This window comes from Clarias gariepinus, chromosome 23 (genome assembly GCF_024256425.1).
Source record: "Clarias gariepinus isolate MV-2021 ecotype Netherlands chromosome 23, CGAR_prim_01v2, whole genome shotgun sequence".
Classification (NCBI taxonomy): Eukaryota; Metazoa; Chordata; class Actinopteri; order Siluriformes; family Clariidae; genus Clarias; species Clarias gariepinus.
In genome coordinates, this window is record NC_071122.1 from 14,683,722 (window position 1) to 14,701,717 (window position 17,996).

The 17,996-nt window shown below is 38.4% G+C and overlaps 1 protein-coding gene across 3 annotated transcripts in view; it reads right to left on the reverse strand.

The window, feature by feature from the left end:
* Window positions 1-274: 274 nt before the first annotated feature.
* alpl (alkaline phosphatase, biomineralization associated) overlaps window positions 275-17,996 on the reverse strand; it is a 33,789-nt gene continuing 16,067 nt past the window's right edge. For all 3 annotated transcript variants that reach the window (XM_053483747.1, XM_053483745.1, XM_053483746.1), the window contains exons 2-12: window positions 14,961-15,103; window positions 12,765-12,881; window positions 10,640-10,755; window positions 9,100-9,274; window positions 4,978-5,153; window positions 4,601-4,741; window positions 4,216-4,285; window positions 3,973-4,107; window positions 2,012-2,203; window positions 1,812-1,931; window positions 275-1,622 (exon numbers count right to left, since the gene is read on the reverse strand). In XM_053483747.1, coding sequence (XP_053339722.1) covers window positions 1,354-1,622; window positions 1,812-1,931; window positions 2,012-2,203; window positions 3,973-4,107; window positions 4,216-4,285; window positions 4,601-4,741; window positions 4,978-5,153; window positions 9,100-9,274; window positions 10,640-10,755; window positions 12,765-12,881; window positions 14,961-15,048 — 1,599 coding nt within the window. In that variant the 5' untranslated portion in view covers window positions 15,049-15,103 and the 3' untranslated portion in view covers window positions 275-1,353. The remainder of the gene's footprint in view (window positions 1,623-1,811; window positions 1,932-2,011; window positions 2,204-3,972; window positions 4,108-4,215; window positions 4,286-4,600; window positions 4,742-4,977; window positions 5,154-9,099; window positions 9,275-10,639; window positions 10,756-12,764; window positions 12,882-14,960; window positions 15,104-17,996) is intronic.

The following is a 17,996-nucleotide window of genomic DNA, read 5'->3' on the forward strand; positions in this document are numbered from 1 at the left end:
GAAAAGAGATTTGCCAGTAAAAGGCAATGGTTAGAATGTATGAAAAAAAGTTACAGGCATCACTGGGAAAAAGAGTTATCTAAACTAAGAACCCTGCGGTGGTTTACTCAACTCACGAAAACCCCTGCACGGGATGTTACACAGGAAAAAACAAAAATTTGCTTAATTTATGGTCATGGGACTTATTTTTTGGGGGAAGATTAGGTTTAAATCGGGATCCTGTTAAACTAAGTATTGTGCAAAGTTTTTTGGACACAAAGAAATCTGTCAAACATTTTACATGGAAATCAGAAATGTATTTATTTGGAATAATTTACATGGCATGGGAATAAATGGACATTAACATTAATACAATAAAGTAACAATACTATTGCATTGTAAAATTTTCCACATCTTTTCAAAAATTTGATGATACAGTAACAGGTTTGTTTCCTTAACCTTTGTTCTCTCACGGCACACAAGCACGCTCTTCATTGTATAACGCACAGCTGATTTAAGTTAGACACTAACTAGACAATAAATGCATATCTTGATAACAATTTTTAAGTGCACACTAACCATCATTATAGTTTTGTATCAACAAGAATACTATAATTGAGCAGTAGCCGACCAAATCAGATTTCAGATGCAATCTTCATAATGTCATAATTTAAATTGAATAGACTATGCAGACAATTTGATGGTAGAATATGCATTAGAAAAAAGTATGCTAAAGCATCGGTTGTGAGAAGTCCTATAAAAAATCTAAAAGAGGACCTTTTGCATATTTGAATGCCGAAAATCGTTGTGCAACAACCAGAGTCACTGGGAATATAATGACAGTTTAAATCTGGGATTATTTTCTGCAACACAGTAGTATCCTGATACCTGTGCATACTGTAGACTTGGAACATTTTCATAGTCATAATTACAAATAACTGAGCACGATCATTATAATTACATTTAGTCTACAAAGAATTGGTAAGTACATAGGGTCAAAATTAAGGTATTATCCAGCAGATAGTAAGAAATCATGAGAAACATTTAAAAAACACTTGTTTTTTCCCCTTTAGCGTGACTGTATTTAGCCACTTTATTTTAGCTGATATGTACTACAGGATAAAAAAAACAGCTTTCCATTTTCATGGTATCAGTTTAAATTTTCCTTTAGGGCATATAGCCAGTTATTATTCTTTATATCACTATTTACTAAAATTCTGTTCAAAGTATATGAGCAGTGGTCCCAAAGTGTAAAATGGTGTACAAAGTGATCAAAGGTCTCTTAAAAAAATGACTAAAAAAAATATACATATATAAAATCCACCTGTAGGAATTAAGATAATAAAGTCTGTAAGTCGGGTAAAAGTACAGGATTCAACATAACAACCAAGTGACTACAATAAGTAGAGATAGAGTCAGAGGGACTGTTGTGGCTGAAGCTGCAGCGCTGTTGCCTGAGGAGCAGTGCTTTTGGTTTTGGCCGATGCAGGCTGCATATGCCATGACATGGGGGATATAATTCTGTTCTTGCACTCCATGAAGCAAGTGAGCCATGGGCCCTTTGGAGAAAATGGCAACATCCTCACCTCCGTGAGTTTCCATGCTTAACGGCACGGCTGCCTGGGCTTGATAGTTGTTCTCATCTAAATGGGTGAGTGATATCAGTGCATTATATTACATTTTAGGGTTAGAGCACTAAATTGAACTAAGCTATGACACAACCCTAGGTTACAATGAAAAAAAAAAGCCTTAATGTTAATGAAAATGAATAGATCTATCTCCTACAAGTCTTGCAACAGATATAAAATTTAAAGAAATCTGAACTGACTTACGATAATTCACAGTGGAGACGTTGACCCTGGTACCATTGACGAGCTTGAAACCTGGACCATTTCCATACAAAATGGATGTGAAGGGCTTCTGGTCAACATCACTCAGCATAGGTGCAAGCCCTGCAAACATGTCCTCAGTGTTGGAAGTCTGAATGACACTTTAAACAATACTGCGTGCTTTATTCTAGTCAAACACTAACCGAAAATGGAGTTTCCTCGCGGTGTGTAGCCTCCAAAGTTAAAAACATGTGAATGGTCAGCAGTAACAACAGTCAGCGTGTCATGGATGCTGGTAAGGCGACCGGCCTGACCGATGGCGCGGTCCATTTCTACAGCCTCATGTAGAGCTTGCTTTGCCTTCCCCTCGTGGTGTCCATGGTCAATGCGCCCGCCTACAAGAGACCAGGGAACTTAGTTATTGCGGTCGTAATCCTTGTGTGTGTTGCACTACTTTTGTAGCTTTGAGTATACTGAAAGTATCAAATGAGTAAAAACTAAAATCTTGAAAGCAAACTGTAAGACTTCTGTTACTGTAAACAATTCAAGCAGTTATATTTTGTTTTGTACTGACAATCAATAGCCTTGACATTTGAAAAGATGAGAATGCAATGCATTAGAATTAATCAAGAATAACGTGATTGCACTTGTGATTAGTAATCTAGACTTTTTAACGTGCCACTATTTTTTAAACCGCAAATGAATGAGATGAGCAAGTTTGACCCTATTGGCTTCCCATAATCACTGCGCGTGACAATTAGTAATGGGAAGTTTGAATCATTTTAGTTCTTTGAATCTCGTTCATCAAAATCTTCTTTTGAGTCATTTAGTTCATTTCGTTCTTTTGATCAGAAACAAAATAAAATGTTATATTTTAAATAAACAGACCACCAACACGTCTACATACACAAATTTTGGCTATAGTTCCAGTAATGAAAATGTTACAATGCAGCTAAGGACATATTATAATAAACCGAATGAGTAGCTCACCTCTCTTATCTTCCAGTCTGAGTCGTCGTTCTATTAAATCTATTGCACCGCATAGCGTCTATAGAAGTCACGTGAGAAAAAGAACGAACGACTCAGACTAGAAGACTCGAGGAGAATCGCTCAATTCTGTTACCTGTGTACTGCACTGCATAGCGTCCATGGGAGGCACGTGACTAAAAAACAAACCATTCGGACCAGAAGACTCAAAAGGTAACTACTCATTTCTGTTTCCTGTACATAACCTACAGAGGTTTTGCGATGCTTTGCGCATGCGCGCCCAGTAGAAAATGAACGAATCACTTCCTGAGACTACTCGCTCTTCTGATTATTAAAATGATTAAAAGCTTCTAGATTGAAGTTCGGATAAAGCTGTGTGCTCAAGCTACCTTCTATTTTTACGAGAATACTTTAAATGTAAGGATGTGAACGTGAGGCAGTTGACAGACGCTTTTTTTTTACTGCACTTACTAGACACCACCGGACATTAGTAAGTACCCATAACTACCTATGTGTAACAGCACACCTAATTACTGACAAATGGCACCTGCAATCATGCACTCTGGGTGTGTTAAAAACAGAAGAAAGATATTTTGCCGAAGCATGTGCTAGCCAATTGCGCTAGCTAAGCTGAAAAGGAGATAACGGACATGTTCGCCACTATAGGCACAGACAGGGCTCACAATATGATTGCTGCTGTAAGGAGTTTACCATTCGAGGGATTTTAATTTTATTGATTGCCAGCACTAGAATAAATACTGTACCTACTGTTTACTTCTTACTTCTTTAAGCATTACGCTTACACAAAAACGCAAAGGGTAATTAAAATAAAAACTTTACTAAAGTATGCCTAGATTCTCCCATATCTTATTCTAGCTTTGTTGGTCTCTAGTTGTTGCCTCAGTCTTTGTTGCCTACAAAGTAATTTATGTATGTAGGAATAAATGTATGTTATTTGATACAGATGCCACACTTGTTTCAAAGTGAAAAATTGGAGTTGCTAAACTATAGCCAATTACTTTTCACACATTTATCATCTCTGCTACCTCGTTCTCTGAGATACTTCACTGGGTGAATGCTCGGTCATTTGAAAAATTCCTGGCACATTGTATGCCTATGGTTCATCACCCTGCTCTAAATATAAACACAGTGACTCAAACATCCACAAATCTCTCACCTTCTACTAACAAATAGAACCCCTTCGGGTTGTTTCTGAGGATCTTTATAGCCACATCCACCATCTCAGTAAGGGAAGGATCTTTACTGCTGTTTCTCTCCAGGTCATAAGGCATGTCTACTGGCTCAAACAGCCCTGAGCCATTTGACACAAGAAAACAAAGGAACATTTAAAAAAAAAAAAAAAAACCTCAGCACTGTACAGTAAGAGACTCTGGATAAAGCATGCAAAGGAAAAACTTACCCAGTAGATAGTCAACAGAAGAGGGATTTAAAGAAAGAAGACCCTCTTTGTTCCAAACATAATAACCCCTCTGTTAAACAAACAAAATGTTATTTCCTGTTGTGGTACATGTAGAATAAACTCCCTGCTTATTAGGATTTTGGCTAAAGTACTGATGCAATTCCTGCAATTCGTTTGATAATACTAACAAGACAACTCTACGGATCCAAAGCTCTTCAGATCACATTCCAGACAGTCAGTGAACTATGATAAGTACAAAGAGCGGAAATATATTGCAAAGGAAAAGCAAAATGAAAAGCAGAATTTTTTTGCCTGAAATAGTAGAAAAAACAAACAAGATAAAAAAAATAATCAGAAATAAAAAAAAAACCTATGTTGCTCTCACCTTGCCTCTCATTCTTTCTTGCCATTCCTGGATCAGATTCCGGCCGTCTTTGCGTGTCCCACTGTGCTTCTTTTCACTGGGATATTCCACATCTGACATATTTTTAGGAAGCATGTACTTTCGTCCACCACCCATGATCACCTGCCCCCCAACACCCAGGACAAGAATAAAATAAATAAAGACAAAAATTAGTAAGGACCCTATCTTGAAACCTACAGTAATACCATTCCAAGAAATTTTATTGGAGAATACACAGAATGGCTTGACATTCCATATACACTCCAATACTCCCACAATTGGGTCAAAATCCAACAGACAACACATTAATACAGTATGTAAATGAAGTGGGGGAAAAAAAAGTTGGTGAATGGGCTCACATTGATATTGGGAATGTTCTCAATGAGCTGTCTGGCGATGTCCTTGCAGCCCTCCTGCACCGCCTCAGCAGGCATATCCCCATCTGAATACCAGTCACGTTCCACACAGTGGGCATACGCGGCACTTGGAGTGGCATGGTTTATTCGTGTCGTTGTTACAATGCCAACAGATTTGCCTGAGGAGCACAAAAATAGGGGTTTATTGAAGGTTTTAACGATCCAAAAATTAGGATCACCATATTGAGTTTAAAGGCACCCAAATGTTTTAATTAAAAAAGGATAAACAAATAGTGCGTACGAGTTATTCCTTAAAAAAAAATAATTTATATATATTAGTAAAAAACAGACAGAACCCCTAGCCATAATAACAGTTTTAGAGCCACAGTATTACATGGCTCATATACGAGATGCAATCCTATATTGAGGATTTTAACAAGATCGCTCACGTTTTTTTACACTCACAAACCTAACACACAGCTTGTTGAGCATTTACAGCAATTCCAACACAAATATTTATGTTGTTCAGGGCAGCTTTTATTGTTTTTTAAGAATATGTTCCATATCTGCACAATACCATTTGTGTTAGACTTTAAATGTTTTATTTAATTTTAACGCGTTAGGGTTGGCGGCATAGTGGCTTTTTCCCACATGTCCAAAGAAATGCGGATTAGGCCAAGTGGTGTTCCCAAATTGCCTGCAGTGTACGAATGTTGACTGGGAGGTCCTACCACGGCCGTACAGGATGGGAATAAATACAATTGTCATCATTGGCCTACACGGTCCCTAGTTGAACAACAGAGGTTCCTGGATGGATGTGTTTGGGGGCAGTGGGGGAAGAAAAAAAAACTAGGGTCCTTTGTGCACTCTGCTAATTTCATCACTCACTCATCTTCTATACCGCTTTATCCTGTATTCAGGGACCTGGAACCTATCCCAGGAGGCTTAGGCGCATACACTCATTCACATACTACACGCAATTTGGGAAAGCCAATTACAGTAGCCTAGCCTGCATATGTTTGGGCTGTGGGAGGAAACTGGATTACCCGGAAGAAACCCACCCAGCATGGGGAGAACATGCAAACTCCATGCACACAGAGACAGGCTATAAATCAAACCCAGACCCTGGAGGTGCAAGGCGACAGTGCTAACCACTACACCACCTTAATTTCATCACATAGGATGTAAATAATAAACTAAGTCATTACTCAACTGCATTCTATATTTACTCTCAGTTCACTCATTAACACTACATAGCCCTATGGGATCTATTGGCAGCGATCCAGTCAGATCAGGTCAGCACTGTTCCTACATTAGCCTTTGTGTCCTTTGAATGTCACGGCAACCTTCTGAAGGTTAATTTTTCCCCCCCAGTCTTTCAGTTGTCCAAGCATGTCTTGAATTTCACTCCACTGACTCCATTCACTACTGCTCGAGCAAAGAGCCTCAAGATTAGAAAATGAATCATTTCATTCATGTTTGAATGAGCTGTGAAGATGTTTCACTTTATTACCTTTTTTCTCCTATAAGCATGTCCTTAAATATATACTTACACATGCAAAACTAAACCAAAACCAAAATTAGGCATCCACAAACAAAATAAAACCGAAAACAAAATAAAGCATCTGCAAATAAAATAACAAAATAAATCACCCGCAAACAAAATAACAAAAACAAAATAAAGCATCTGCAAATAAAATAAAAACAAAAACAAAATAAAGAATTTGCAAACTAATAACAAAACCGAAAACAAAATGAAGCATCCACAAATAAAATAAAAAAAACGCAAACAAAATAACAAAACTGAAAACAAAATAAAGCATCCGTAAATAAAATAAAAACAAAAACAAAAAAATTAATCCGCTAACAAAATAACAAATCTGCAGACACAACGACAAATCCAGAAACAAAATACCAAATCAGTAAACACAACGATAATTCAGACAAACCAGAAAAGGTAGGTATAGTTTGCGAGTTAAATTCTTACTGCTGATTGGACGAGACATTTGTCACTTAAGATATACAAGAAGTACTGCAGCCTTACTGCATTAAACGTCCATGAGGTTGCTGAACTTCCTGAGTGAGAGATGTCTCAATCAGCGGTAAGAATCAACAAACCGAAAAAGGTAGATGAAGTTTGGATTTTGAATTTTGTTATTTTTTTGCCCTTGTCAGCCAGCATGGCTTTCACCTCCAAACAAAAGATCTTAAATAACAGTTTTAGTTAAATCGGACTGTATAATGGACGACGGACTGAGGACTAGTCTTATACAGCAAACGGTTGCAGCATGGAGAAAAAGATTTCCCCCTCTCAGTTATTTTATTTTATACACAAACTTCTCTGCTAACATAATCTACGCCCCGTATATAATGTTTCCACATTCAAGGAGCTGATTTACTTTATCTGACCCAGACCAGATGTCTTTACTTTATCATTTAGTAACAGCTACAATCAGATTGTTTCTATTCTATACTGGGCATTTTCTTAGTGCAATGCAACAGGCAAGTTTTAAAGCTTCTACAGTCTAGGTAGCACAATTAATACATAGATTAGAATTAATGCATAATTAAAATGTGATTTCCATTACTACATTATCACTTAAACCCTCTTACTTTTGGGATTGAAACAATTCTGTATGTATTTTTACAGGTACTTTTACTTTTATTTACTTTTTTACTTTTATTTCCAGCTCACCTAATTTATATTATACTCATTAGAAATATGGTATGTATTAATAATTTACACTCCTTAATAAAAAATAATCTACATGCTGCTACTTTCTGTTACATGATGCATGCAAGCACAAGCTACAGTACAGGCAGTGCCAGCGGCAACAGTGAGCTCGGAGCCCAGGGAGAGGCAATGTTAATCATGCCAGCATTCTCCACCAGTGTAACAGGTAGGGACTCAACCCAAGGTCCAATGTGAAAGTGTCCTGTCCTGAACACGGAGATCAAACAGCTGCTTTCAGTTTTATGTCTTTATGTCCCTGGAGCTCATTACATTACCGCGCTCGCATGCCTTTCCTTCGCATTTAAGCATCTGACGCGGGACTCTGCTCTGTAGACCTCCTGAACCCCGAGCTAGACTCCCAGCCTCGTTTGTACAATGTTAGCCCCCCCCCCCCCCTCTTCCAGAGCTCAAACACCTGAGCGGTTAACCAGACAACACGCCCATTTGGAAATTTCAGAATGTCCTCATCACATTAATAAATGGGTCATTAAAATAGAATTCTGCTTTTGGATCTTATATATTTCATCCTAAACTTGTTTGCACTTATTTATAATTTTTACTCTACTGTTCATACTGTAAATGCTCATGTAGTTGAGGTTTTTTTGGAAAAACATGTTAAAACTCACTTAACCCTAATTTATGACTCCTCTTGGCACCGGCTGCTTTAAAAACGAGACTGAAAGTGGTTCCGTTTTCTTCTTGATACCGTCCCTAATTAAATGTAGAGCAGCGACATAATGGGTGTTTATATTTACATACAATTGGCTTAAGATCACAAGGGGAATCCCGGTGAGGTCAGCTGACCATGTTTAAAGTGAAGCCACAAATATGCGTTGAGGCCAAAGCTCCATTGTTGTTTATATGCATATACAGTAACCGGTTTCTGGTTTTAATGAATTAATCCGAGCGTTACAATAATTCTTGAGACCCATTCTTGAGTCTTGCACAAAATGCAAAATAAATAAATATGTAAACTCAATCTGCTTGACTTTCCACTGGTGCAAACAAGTTTTGATCAGCTACCAGAAGTATGTTCAACCGGGCATGCATGCAACCAAAAGTACACGTTACCAGCTCGGTCGCTCATATGCCGAATATGCTCTGCATGCTTGACCAAATTTTAGTTTTTAAGGTGTTTGTATGCCGAGAAGCCACTGTACTGTATGTTGTCAAATACTGCCAACTACAGAGTTACTCTAAAAAATGACAAGTGATAACCTTTATTTCGTTTAAGGCTATGTCATTATTAATAATGTTCTATTCCACCAAAATCTTTAAATGTTATCCGCTGCTGCACATTTCTGTACTACTATGTGTCCTTTGTTATTTTCTGTTCAGATTTTTTTTAGGGTTTTTTATTATTATTATTATTATTTTTTATCTGTACTCACCTGCATCTTTGGCCCATTTTAGGATGGAGGTTACCTCGTTGCCCTGCGTGGTGTTACAGTGGCCCCTCACAGCTGCTGCACTCACACCCACAGTGCCCTCGTTGGCCTTCACTCCACACAGGTATGCTGTGGCCGTGCCAGCGCTGTCTGCCACCTGAGCATTTGTGTTGTAGGTCTGTAGAAAATGGATGGATGTGAATGCTTGATAAATAATAAAGTTTATGCCAGAGCAAGTACTTAGAGTCATAGTCAGTTGAAATAATACAGTAGATTATAGATAATAGATAGATAGATATTACTTTATTATTATTTATATTATATTTTATGAACACTGTGGAAAAAATGCTGTATATTTGTTAATTTCCTGTAAAAGAATATTTTATTATTTGACAGCACCTCAATCTGTGAAAAAAAAACAACTATGGGGAATTTAAATTACTGTAAATGACTAAAACTAAAAATCTGATTTTGGAACAATGAAAAAAGGTCATACGGTCCAGATTAAGCCTATTCCAGAGTGATGAGTGTATTAAGGTAAAAAGGGAAGTGGCTGGAAGCTATGAACACATTATACATAGTGGCCACTGGACAAGTCTCTGGAGACAGTGTTATGATCTGGGGTTGCTTCAGTCACATCTAGGGAGTTTTTCTTCCCTGATCACACAGGCTTGACTTAGACTCGGATTGTGAAAGAGTGGTTCTGGGACCATGGGGAGTGTGCGTTTTTTGGAAGAGAAGTGTATATCTTGGAATCAACATCTGAAACTAAAACAGTGGGACCCAACTCTGGTCCTGGAGGTCCCCTGTCCCGCACGTTTTATTGTTTTTCTTGTTCCATCATATCCACGGGAATTCAGAAAAGAACAACAGTGTAGTGTCATGTACTTACATCACTGTATAAATGTACTGTATGTTAACAGATTAGTTAAATCAAGGGTGGTGGAAGCTGAGAAAACACTAAAATGTGTGGAGCAGTGGACCTGTGTTCAGTCCCTAAAAAATATTTACCCTTTATTTTGGCAATCTGTTCAACCAAACCAAAAAAACTTTGTTAGCAACTTTTTTATGTTGATGTGCTTGGTTTAATAAATCAGTGATGGTTAAGTCAGTGTTAGCTGTTTAATGAATGCATTCGCTTAGAAATGAAAGCTACCTGATGGCTGGGAATAGAAATCCAGCGCCACTAAGCTGCAAGTGTTGGTCCTCGAGCAAGACTCTTCACCTTACCTGCTAAGATAAACTAAATGATATGCTGCGAGGAGACAGTAAACATTCTCAATATATACCCAGGCAGGTCAGACATACCGATTACCAGTCAGACTTCATAATGACCCTGTGTGTTTCTGATTTCTGGAAAAATACCTCCCTTACTGTTGTATCCACTTTGTTTGCATCAGCTTCATATAACAGACACGGCCATTACCTCATGTGCATTCAGTCTTCAATAGACACTTGGTGGCCAACAAGGGACATTATGTCATAGCATGGATTAGGAGCACAAACGAGAGCAATGATGTGATAAAGAAGTGTGGTGCCCAACCTTAGACAGGGCTACGTAGGGGAATTTGTCCATCTCAAGTTGGCCCTCTTCTCCATATTTGCCGCTCAGTTGTCCCTTCAAGATCCTCGCTGCCGTCACTGTAGGTACACCCATACCTAGAAATAGTGTGGAACATTAGTTTTCAGTGACTCACTCTATTATGTTTAGAACAGCACATTACACAGGGACGCTTACTGTATGTGATCATTCAAGCTAACACACAACACTGTTACACTAGCATGCTAATATGCTAGTGTATTTGTTAGTTTTAGCCCCCTTATATCCACCCTTATATCCTCTATATCTCATTAAAAAAAGAAGCTACGGTTATTGACGAGCTTGATTCATTGTATCAATCAAATAATATAAGCAGTGATTCATTAAACAGTCTGGGGGCATGGGGGCTTAGTGGTTAGCACCATCGCCTTGCACCTCCAGGTCCTGAGTTAAATTTTCCGTTTCAGGCCCGTGTGCATGGAGTTTGCATGTTCTTCCCGTGCTTGGTGGGTTTTCTCCTGGTTCTCTGGTTTTCTCCCACAGTCTAAAGACATGCAAATAGGCTAATTGGCATTCCCAAATTGCTCGTAGTGTGTCAATGTGCCTGTGAATGTTCCTACCACGGTAGTACAAAAATGGGAAAAAAATACAACCATTGACCTCCACGGTCCATAGTTGGACTATAGAGGTGGATGGATGAATGGATGGATAAAACATTTTATTTAATGGTTTGTTTAATTTGTAGACCTGGTAAATTGGGAGCCTCATATCAAATGGGTCGGGATGGATAGATGGAGGTAAGTATGAAGAGGAACAATCTCCTTCTAAACGTCAGCAAGACAAAGGAGTTGATAGTGGACTTTAGCACAAAGCAGGAGAGGAACTACCAGACCCCCCATCATCAACAGGAGCCCAGTGGAGAGAGTGGACAGCTTCAGATACCTCGGTGTTCACATCACACAGGACCTGTCATGGTCCTGTCACATCAATGCCGTGGTGAAAAAGGCCCGGCAGCATCTCTACCACCTCAGACGCTTGAGAGACTTTAGACTGCCCTCCAAGGTGCTCAGAAATTTCTACTCCTGCACCATAGAGAGCATCCTGACGGGAAACATCACGACCTGGTTTCGGAAACAGCACCATGCAGGACAGACGAGCTCTACAGAGGGTGGTGCGTTCAGTGGAGCGCATCATCCGCACCGAGCTCCCTGACCTGCACTCGATCTACAGCAAGTGGCCTCGTTTCTAGCCAAATTCCCACTACCAGCCTGAAGTGCCTCTTATGTTTTTCAGATCGGATCTTAGTCACTTCCACACAATCATGCGAATTGAATAAGAATGTTCAGATCGGAATTCCTGTGACTTTTTGTCCCTGGGCACGTGCACTAACCTTATCAGTCACCTCTGGGAGTGCAGGAATTTTATAGCAGTGCGCTCTATGGGTGTTAAAACGGCTAAAGCCAGGCATATGGCTTTCTTTCTTCTTCTGGAAGTCCAGCCGACTAACTGCTTGTCATCTTCCAGATCAAAATCCCAAGAATATATTCTTGCTAAAATCTTATTCACACACCACACACACACACACACACACACACAACGGGCAATTTGGGATGCCAAATCAGTCTAACCTACATGATTTTGGATTGTGGCAGGAAACCAGGGTACCCGGAGGAAACCCACCAAGCACAGGGAGAACATGCAAACTTGGACACAAACTCCGAGGCGGGAATCGAACCTGGACCATGGAGGTGCAAGTGAACAGTGCTAACCACTACACCACTACACATACATTTTCTTAATGTACTGTGTACAGCAGAAATTTGTTTTTTTCCACAATTCATTTTTTATGCAGGATGTCTTTGCTGCTGCAACCCTTTGCAACCCTGCAAAGCTGGGACTGGCACACAGTAGTTAGGGCATTGTGTGGGAATCGACCGTGCACCTTCTGCATGACAGATGAAGCATACCCCTGAGCCACCGTTGTGCTTATTAAACAAAAAATATGTACAGTACTACCATGCAAAATCATTGGTTTTTTATATATATATATATATATAAATAAATCATATAGTTTTCAATGAATAAATTATATGATATGTAGATTTATGGGGCCACTGATTTCACTTACCATCTCCCAGGAAGAGAATAAGATTCTTGGCAATGTTTGTGTTGTGTTCCACCTGCAGAGCCTTGCTCAGAGTTTCCTGCGCCCATAAGTTCCAGAATTCAGGTTGCTTCTCAATTTCTGCAGAGCAACAATCATACCATATAACCAGAATAACATTCATTGTTAAAAGGTTTATAGAAAGGAAACTTGTTAAATTTTAGACAGAAAATGTTGATTGCAAATTATCTTACCTTGTCCAAAGTCTCCAAATAAAATGTAATTAAACTAAATCATTACGTCAACTCTATCCTACTTCAAGACGTGACATTAAATGACGCAACCACTAAAGTCTTGTATGATCAGTAGGAAAATGACATGGCAGCAGAAATAATCACGTCTCTGCCTTCTGCAGCGGACGTAAGCCTTTTATCAGTGAATGACACGCATATACATCAGCACATGATGTCAGGGTAAAAGTGCGTGTTATCATTTCCACTGTGAAGTAAGGTGTCTGAGACTGCAGGGTCCAGTTACTTTTGGAGCAAGCAAAACTTTTTTATAATAACAATACCACCCACTGTCAAAGTTGCAAGCTACAATTTTCTTTAAAGATGGTGTAATCAAATGACGTTTAAATGGCTCCAGCTGGGTTAGGTTTTATTATGTGGTGACAGAAGTGGTTATTAGTTTTGTTTTGTTTTTAAATCTTACAAATTTCTCACAACTATTCTTTTAATAATTCACTAGCTTGTCATTTTTGTAAAAATGTTTAAAATTAGGCAATTCTGCGGGCAATTTGGGAATGCCAGTTAGCCTAATCTGCATGTCTTTGAAGTGTGGAAGGAAACCAAAGTACCCCTGGGAAACCCACCAAACACAGGGAGAACAGAAACCCAACCCGGTGGGAATCGAACCCAGACTCCAAAGTGCAAGGAGACATGCTAACCACTAAGCCACCGGGACGTATAATATAAAGTCAAGACAAATAAAGTGTGTTTTCACACACTTATGGGAGTTCGAGTCACATCTTTGGGTCTATGTCTGCAAAGTTCGCAAGTTCTCCCCATGTTTGGTAGGTTTCTTTCTTTTACTTTATTTTCCTCCCACAGTCCGAAAAGGCTAATTGGCATTTCCAATTTGCCCATAGTGTGAGTGAGCGTGTGTGTGCTTGTGTCCTGCGATGGATTGGCACCCCATCAAGGTTATACCCCACCTAAGGCCTCCAATGACCCTGTACAGGGTTAGCAGTATAGAGAATTTGTGAGAGGTGGAGAGCAACTGCTGGGTACTCACCTGCCTAATCACCAGATTCCACCAAGAGGCAAAATAAGCCAGGGTTTGATTCAAACTAACTAATACCGCATAAGTGAAAAAAAATCCTAAGGGCATTTTCATACCTTTTCTCAATAACGTGTAGAAATGACTCACATGCCCCAAATGTAAATAACTGGTTAAAACATTTTGTGCATCACATCCAATGTATGTTTTCCCTTTTTGTTAATTGTTTCAAATCTCTGGAGCATATGGCAACGATGCAGCTCTGTCATTGGGCAAGTGTGTGGCTCACAGATCATATCTACACAAAAACTGCTTTCAAGTTCACTTGGAACAAAAATGGAAACAAACGATTACTTTTTAATCTGCATCTCGGCTAAGAAGTTGCTAACTTCAGCCGTTTTGGAGAGATGATTTTATATGTGCTCCAAGAATGGCAATTTTTTAGCATAATACTGTTCGACTTCAAACAGCAATAATTTAAGATGCCAACTATTCGTATTGATCCTAAAATTGGTGTTAGTATATGACCTATAAAAATTGATTAAAAAGATTAAAAACTGTAGTTTCCGTATCTATGTCGAATTTATGTTAACATCCTATAATATAATATCTTTGTATCTTGGAATAATCCACCTTTTCAACTTTATGTCTTTTCATGTGAAATCTAAACTGACCAAGTTTCATCTGAATGACAATTAAGATAATCAAAAGATTTGAATTAAAAACAGCTATTGCAATTGTATTAAGCAAATGTGTTTCTTTTTATCTAATAAAAATATAAATGTGTATCCATATTTTCCAAAAACCAAGCACCGAAACCATGTTTTGGCCGATCTGGTGTGATTACGGTCTTCTCACATACTGTACCTTAACCACCTGCACCATTCAATTCAAATGACATGAAATCACACAAAGTATAAAAATATGAGTGTGGCTCACCAGGAAACAGTGGCTTCCCCTGGACGTGCCAGAGCAGGCAAGACAAGATCAGTGCGTTCGCCTTAATCATGCTCTCTTTGAACATCATTTTTGAGGCGTCTGTTGCATTTCACAGCCCAGAAAATGCCCTCTGAAGTTTCCTCCTAAATAGAAGATAAGAGATGATATAGAGATGTGATGCTGGAGGGCATGATGTGATATTGCTGCAGACATCCTCTTTCTCAATAAAGATTCTCTAGCCTGCCGGTCCACATTTATGGCAAACACGGAATAAAGCATGCAGTCTTATGGATATTCTAAATGTCAGTGTAGGGGTTTAAAGCTCTCTGCTAAAAAGAGCCATGATTTTCATCTACACTGTTAATGGATACCTTGTTTAATTAAAGGTCAGGTAGGCAGTAAACGGCGAGAACCCTGGAGACTGGGATGGAAAATGTTGAAAGAAGCGACAGATAAATGAGCAAGAAATAAAAGTAATGAAAAGTGAAAGTTGGTACAGAGCAGTTGTAGGGTGGGGGGGGGTTGGGTAGGGCAATGTTTGGTGCTGGCTTTCATGCAGTGACTGTGTGTGCATGATGTGGTTTTGGTGCACTGTCAGTAATTACTGTAGTGTGAGACCTGGTATTGGCAATGTCTGTAGGAAATAGATACCGATGCTGGTTCCACTGTGGATCTGACGCGTAACGAATTAAACAGCCCAATAGGATGATATACTGTACAAATAAGATAAACGCAACCATTGCAATAAATTTAATATTGATCTAACACACTGCCGATATAATAACGCATGAATAATATTGGCAAAGAAACTCTGGCAGCAAATATTTATAGCTATTCTGGTTAATAGGAATTTTCATTATTAAAAAAAAAAGTATTATTGAGTAGCTTATCAAATACAGCCTAATCCAGCACATATTATTATTGTGTATTTCACTTTTCATATTGTGCACTGGCAAGTACTCCATATAAACAATTTAATGAAACCACCAGATAATCAATCAAAGCCATAGAAAAAAAGAGGCCATTTTTGGGACGGAGGGTAATTTATTCCACTTTTAATTTGGAATTTGTTTGTTCGAAATTGTGCTCAAGTTTAACGTTCAATCAGGCATCTCCAATGCTTACAGTTCACTTTAAATGTTCTTTATAATTTCTTCCATGAAGAAGTTTTCTAAGATGTTGTCCCCCTTGAACTGCAATGTGAGAAAAACCTCTTTGTTCATTTAAAGTAATGATAAATATTAATTAACTATTAGCGTGAGGAGCAAAGAACAGTGTGGGGTTTAGTCCTGACAACTAGTGACTATCTGTGTGGTGTTTCTCATGATGGAAGATGGATTGGCCATGCTATGTACAATTGAGGTGTGAAGGAGTTTGTAACAATCCATGTAAATGTTGTCCTGTAATGGACTGGTGTCCCATTTGGGGTGATTTACTGTGCTTAGCTCCAGAATGTTTACTGAAGACTGCCTCAATGACTACAACCTAGGCACGTGCAACAAAGTTGGGAGAATGAATTTGTCCAAAATGTCTTGGTATACTGAAGCATTAGGAGTTCCTTTCACTGGAAGTAAGGGGTCGAGGTCAAATCAAGGTCAAATAAAGACATGGATGAGCGAGTTTGGTGTGCAAGAACTAAACAGAGTAAGTATAAACATATATCTTTTGTATATATGCAATATCTTTTTTCATTGTTTCTCCTTCACTCACCCTAGAACTTGGTACTGGTTGGTGCTGCACTGTGCTTTACTATGCCCATTGTTTTTTGTAAAGTAATGGTGTTGACTTGTACTGTTTGCACCCATACATTTTATTTAGTCTTGTGTTTAGAGTCTAGGTTTAGACTAGAAATCTGTTCCTTTGCAAGCATCTTAAGGGAATATAACTCTAAAAATGTTGACCAATCTTTGTGTGCTGTACTCAGAAGTAGAAAGTAACTAAGTACATTTGCTTCATTATTGTAATTAAGTACAGTTTTCACATTTGTGTACTTTGAGTAGCTTTATTTTAAGTGGATACATTTTACTTTTACTATTACTATTTACTATTTACAATTTTCCTTCCCTCCGTGAAATGCTTAATTATGAAGCAGGTGTTTGAAATCAGTAGAAACTCGGTTGAGGACATATATCTTTACTTGACTAATAATTTACCTTGGCTATCTCCACTATTACTCAAGTAAAGAACCTGTGTACTTTGCACACAACTGGTTGAACTATTATATGGTTGTCACTAGTATGCACTAGTATGTTTAAGTGGAGTACATTTTAAAATGTAACTTTTTTGCATTGTCAATCCTATTGCTGGTTCAAATTCTTAAATGGTTCACTCAGGCAAAACATCCTGGGCTTCTCTGATGGATGAATGTTTTTTTTTATAGTAATTACAACTGAAGTTTGGCAGCAAAAGCTATAAACAACAGGACCACGAGCTGGGCAGTGGTAACTTGGTGTTTAAGGCTCAGGCTTACTAATCAGGAGACTGGGGGTTCAAGTCTGATCAGTGCAATACTGCCCCTTAACCCCATCTCCCCTGGGGATCCTAACAAGCTTGAATATGCATATTGTGTAATAAGTTCCTATAACATACTGTTTCTTATAGTGGAAACAGTTATATATTATCACAATACCTATGATTCAATTTGTATTGTGATTCTCCAAATATAATTTTTAATATCCCAATTCAATATTATTATTATACTGGATGCTGTGGTGCTTGCCAATGTGTGAATAAATTACAGCATGGCACCTACAGGATTACAGAGGAACATTTAATTCTTTTAACATGAATTGTTCAACCATCGGCACGATTCGAAAGAACAGGAACATGTTCGATTTATTCTGTACAGTATTCTGTGTGTTAGTATCCTAGTACCTAGACAATGTTTGTTGGACTTATGAACAAACTTAGGGCTTAAGGACTTAATGTATAAATAAATATATTTTTACAATAATTGATTTTGGAGTCAATCAACACATAATCTAAAAATCTGGTAGCACGGTTATTTGAGAAAGATGTCTAGTAAGGAGCGAACTC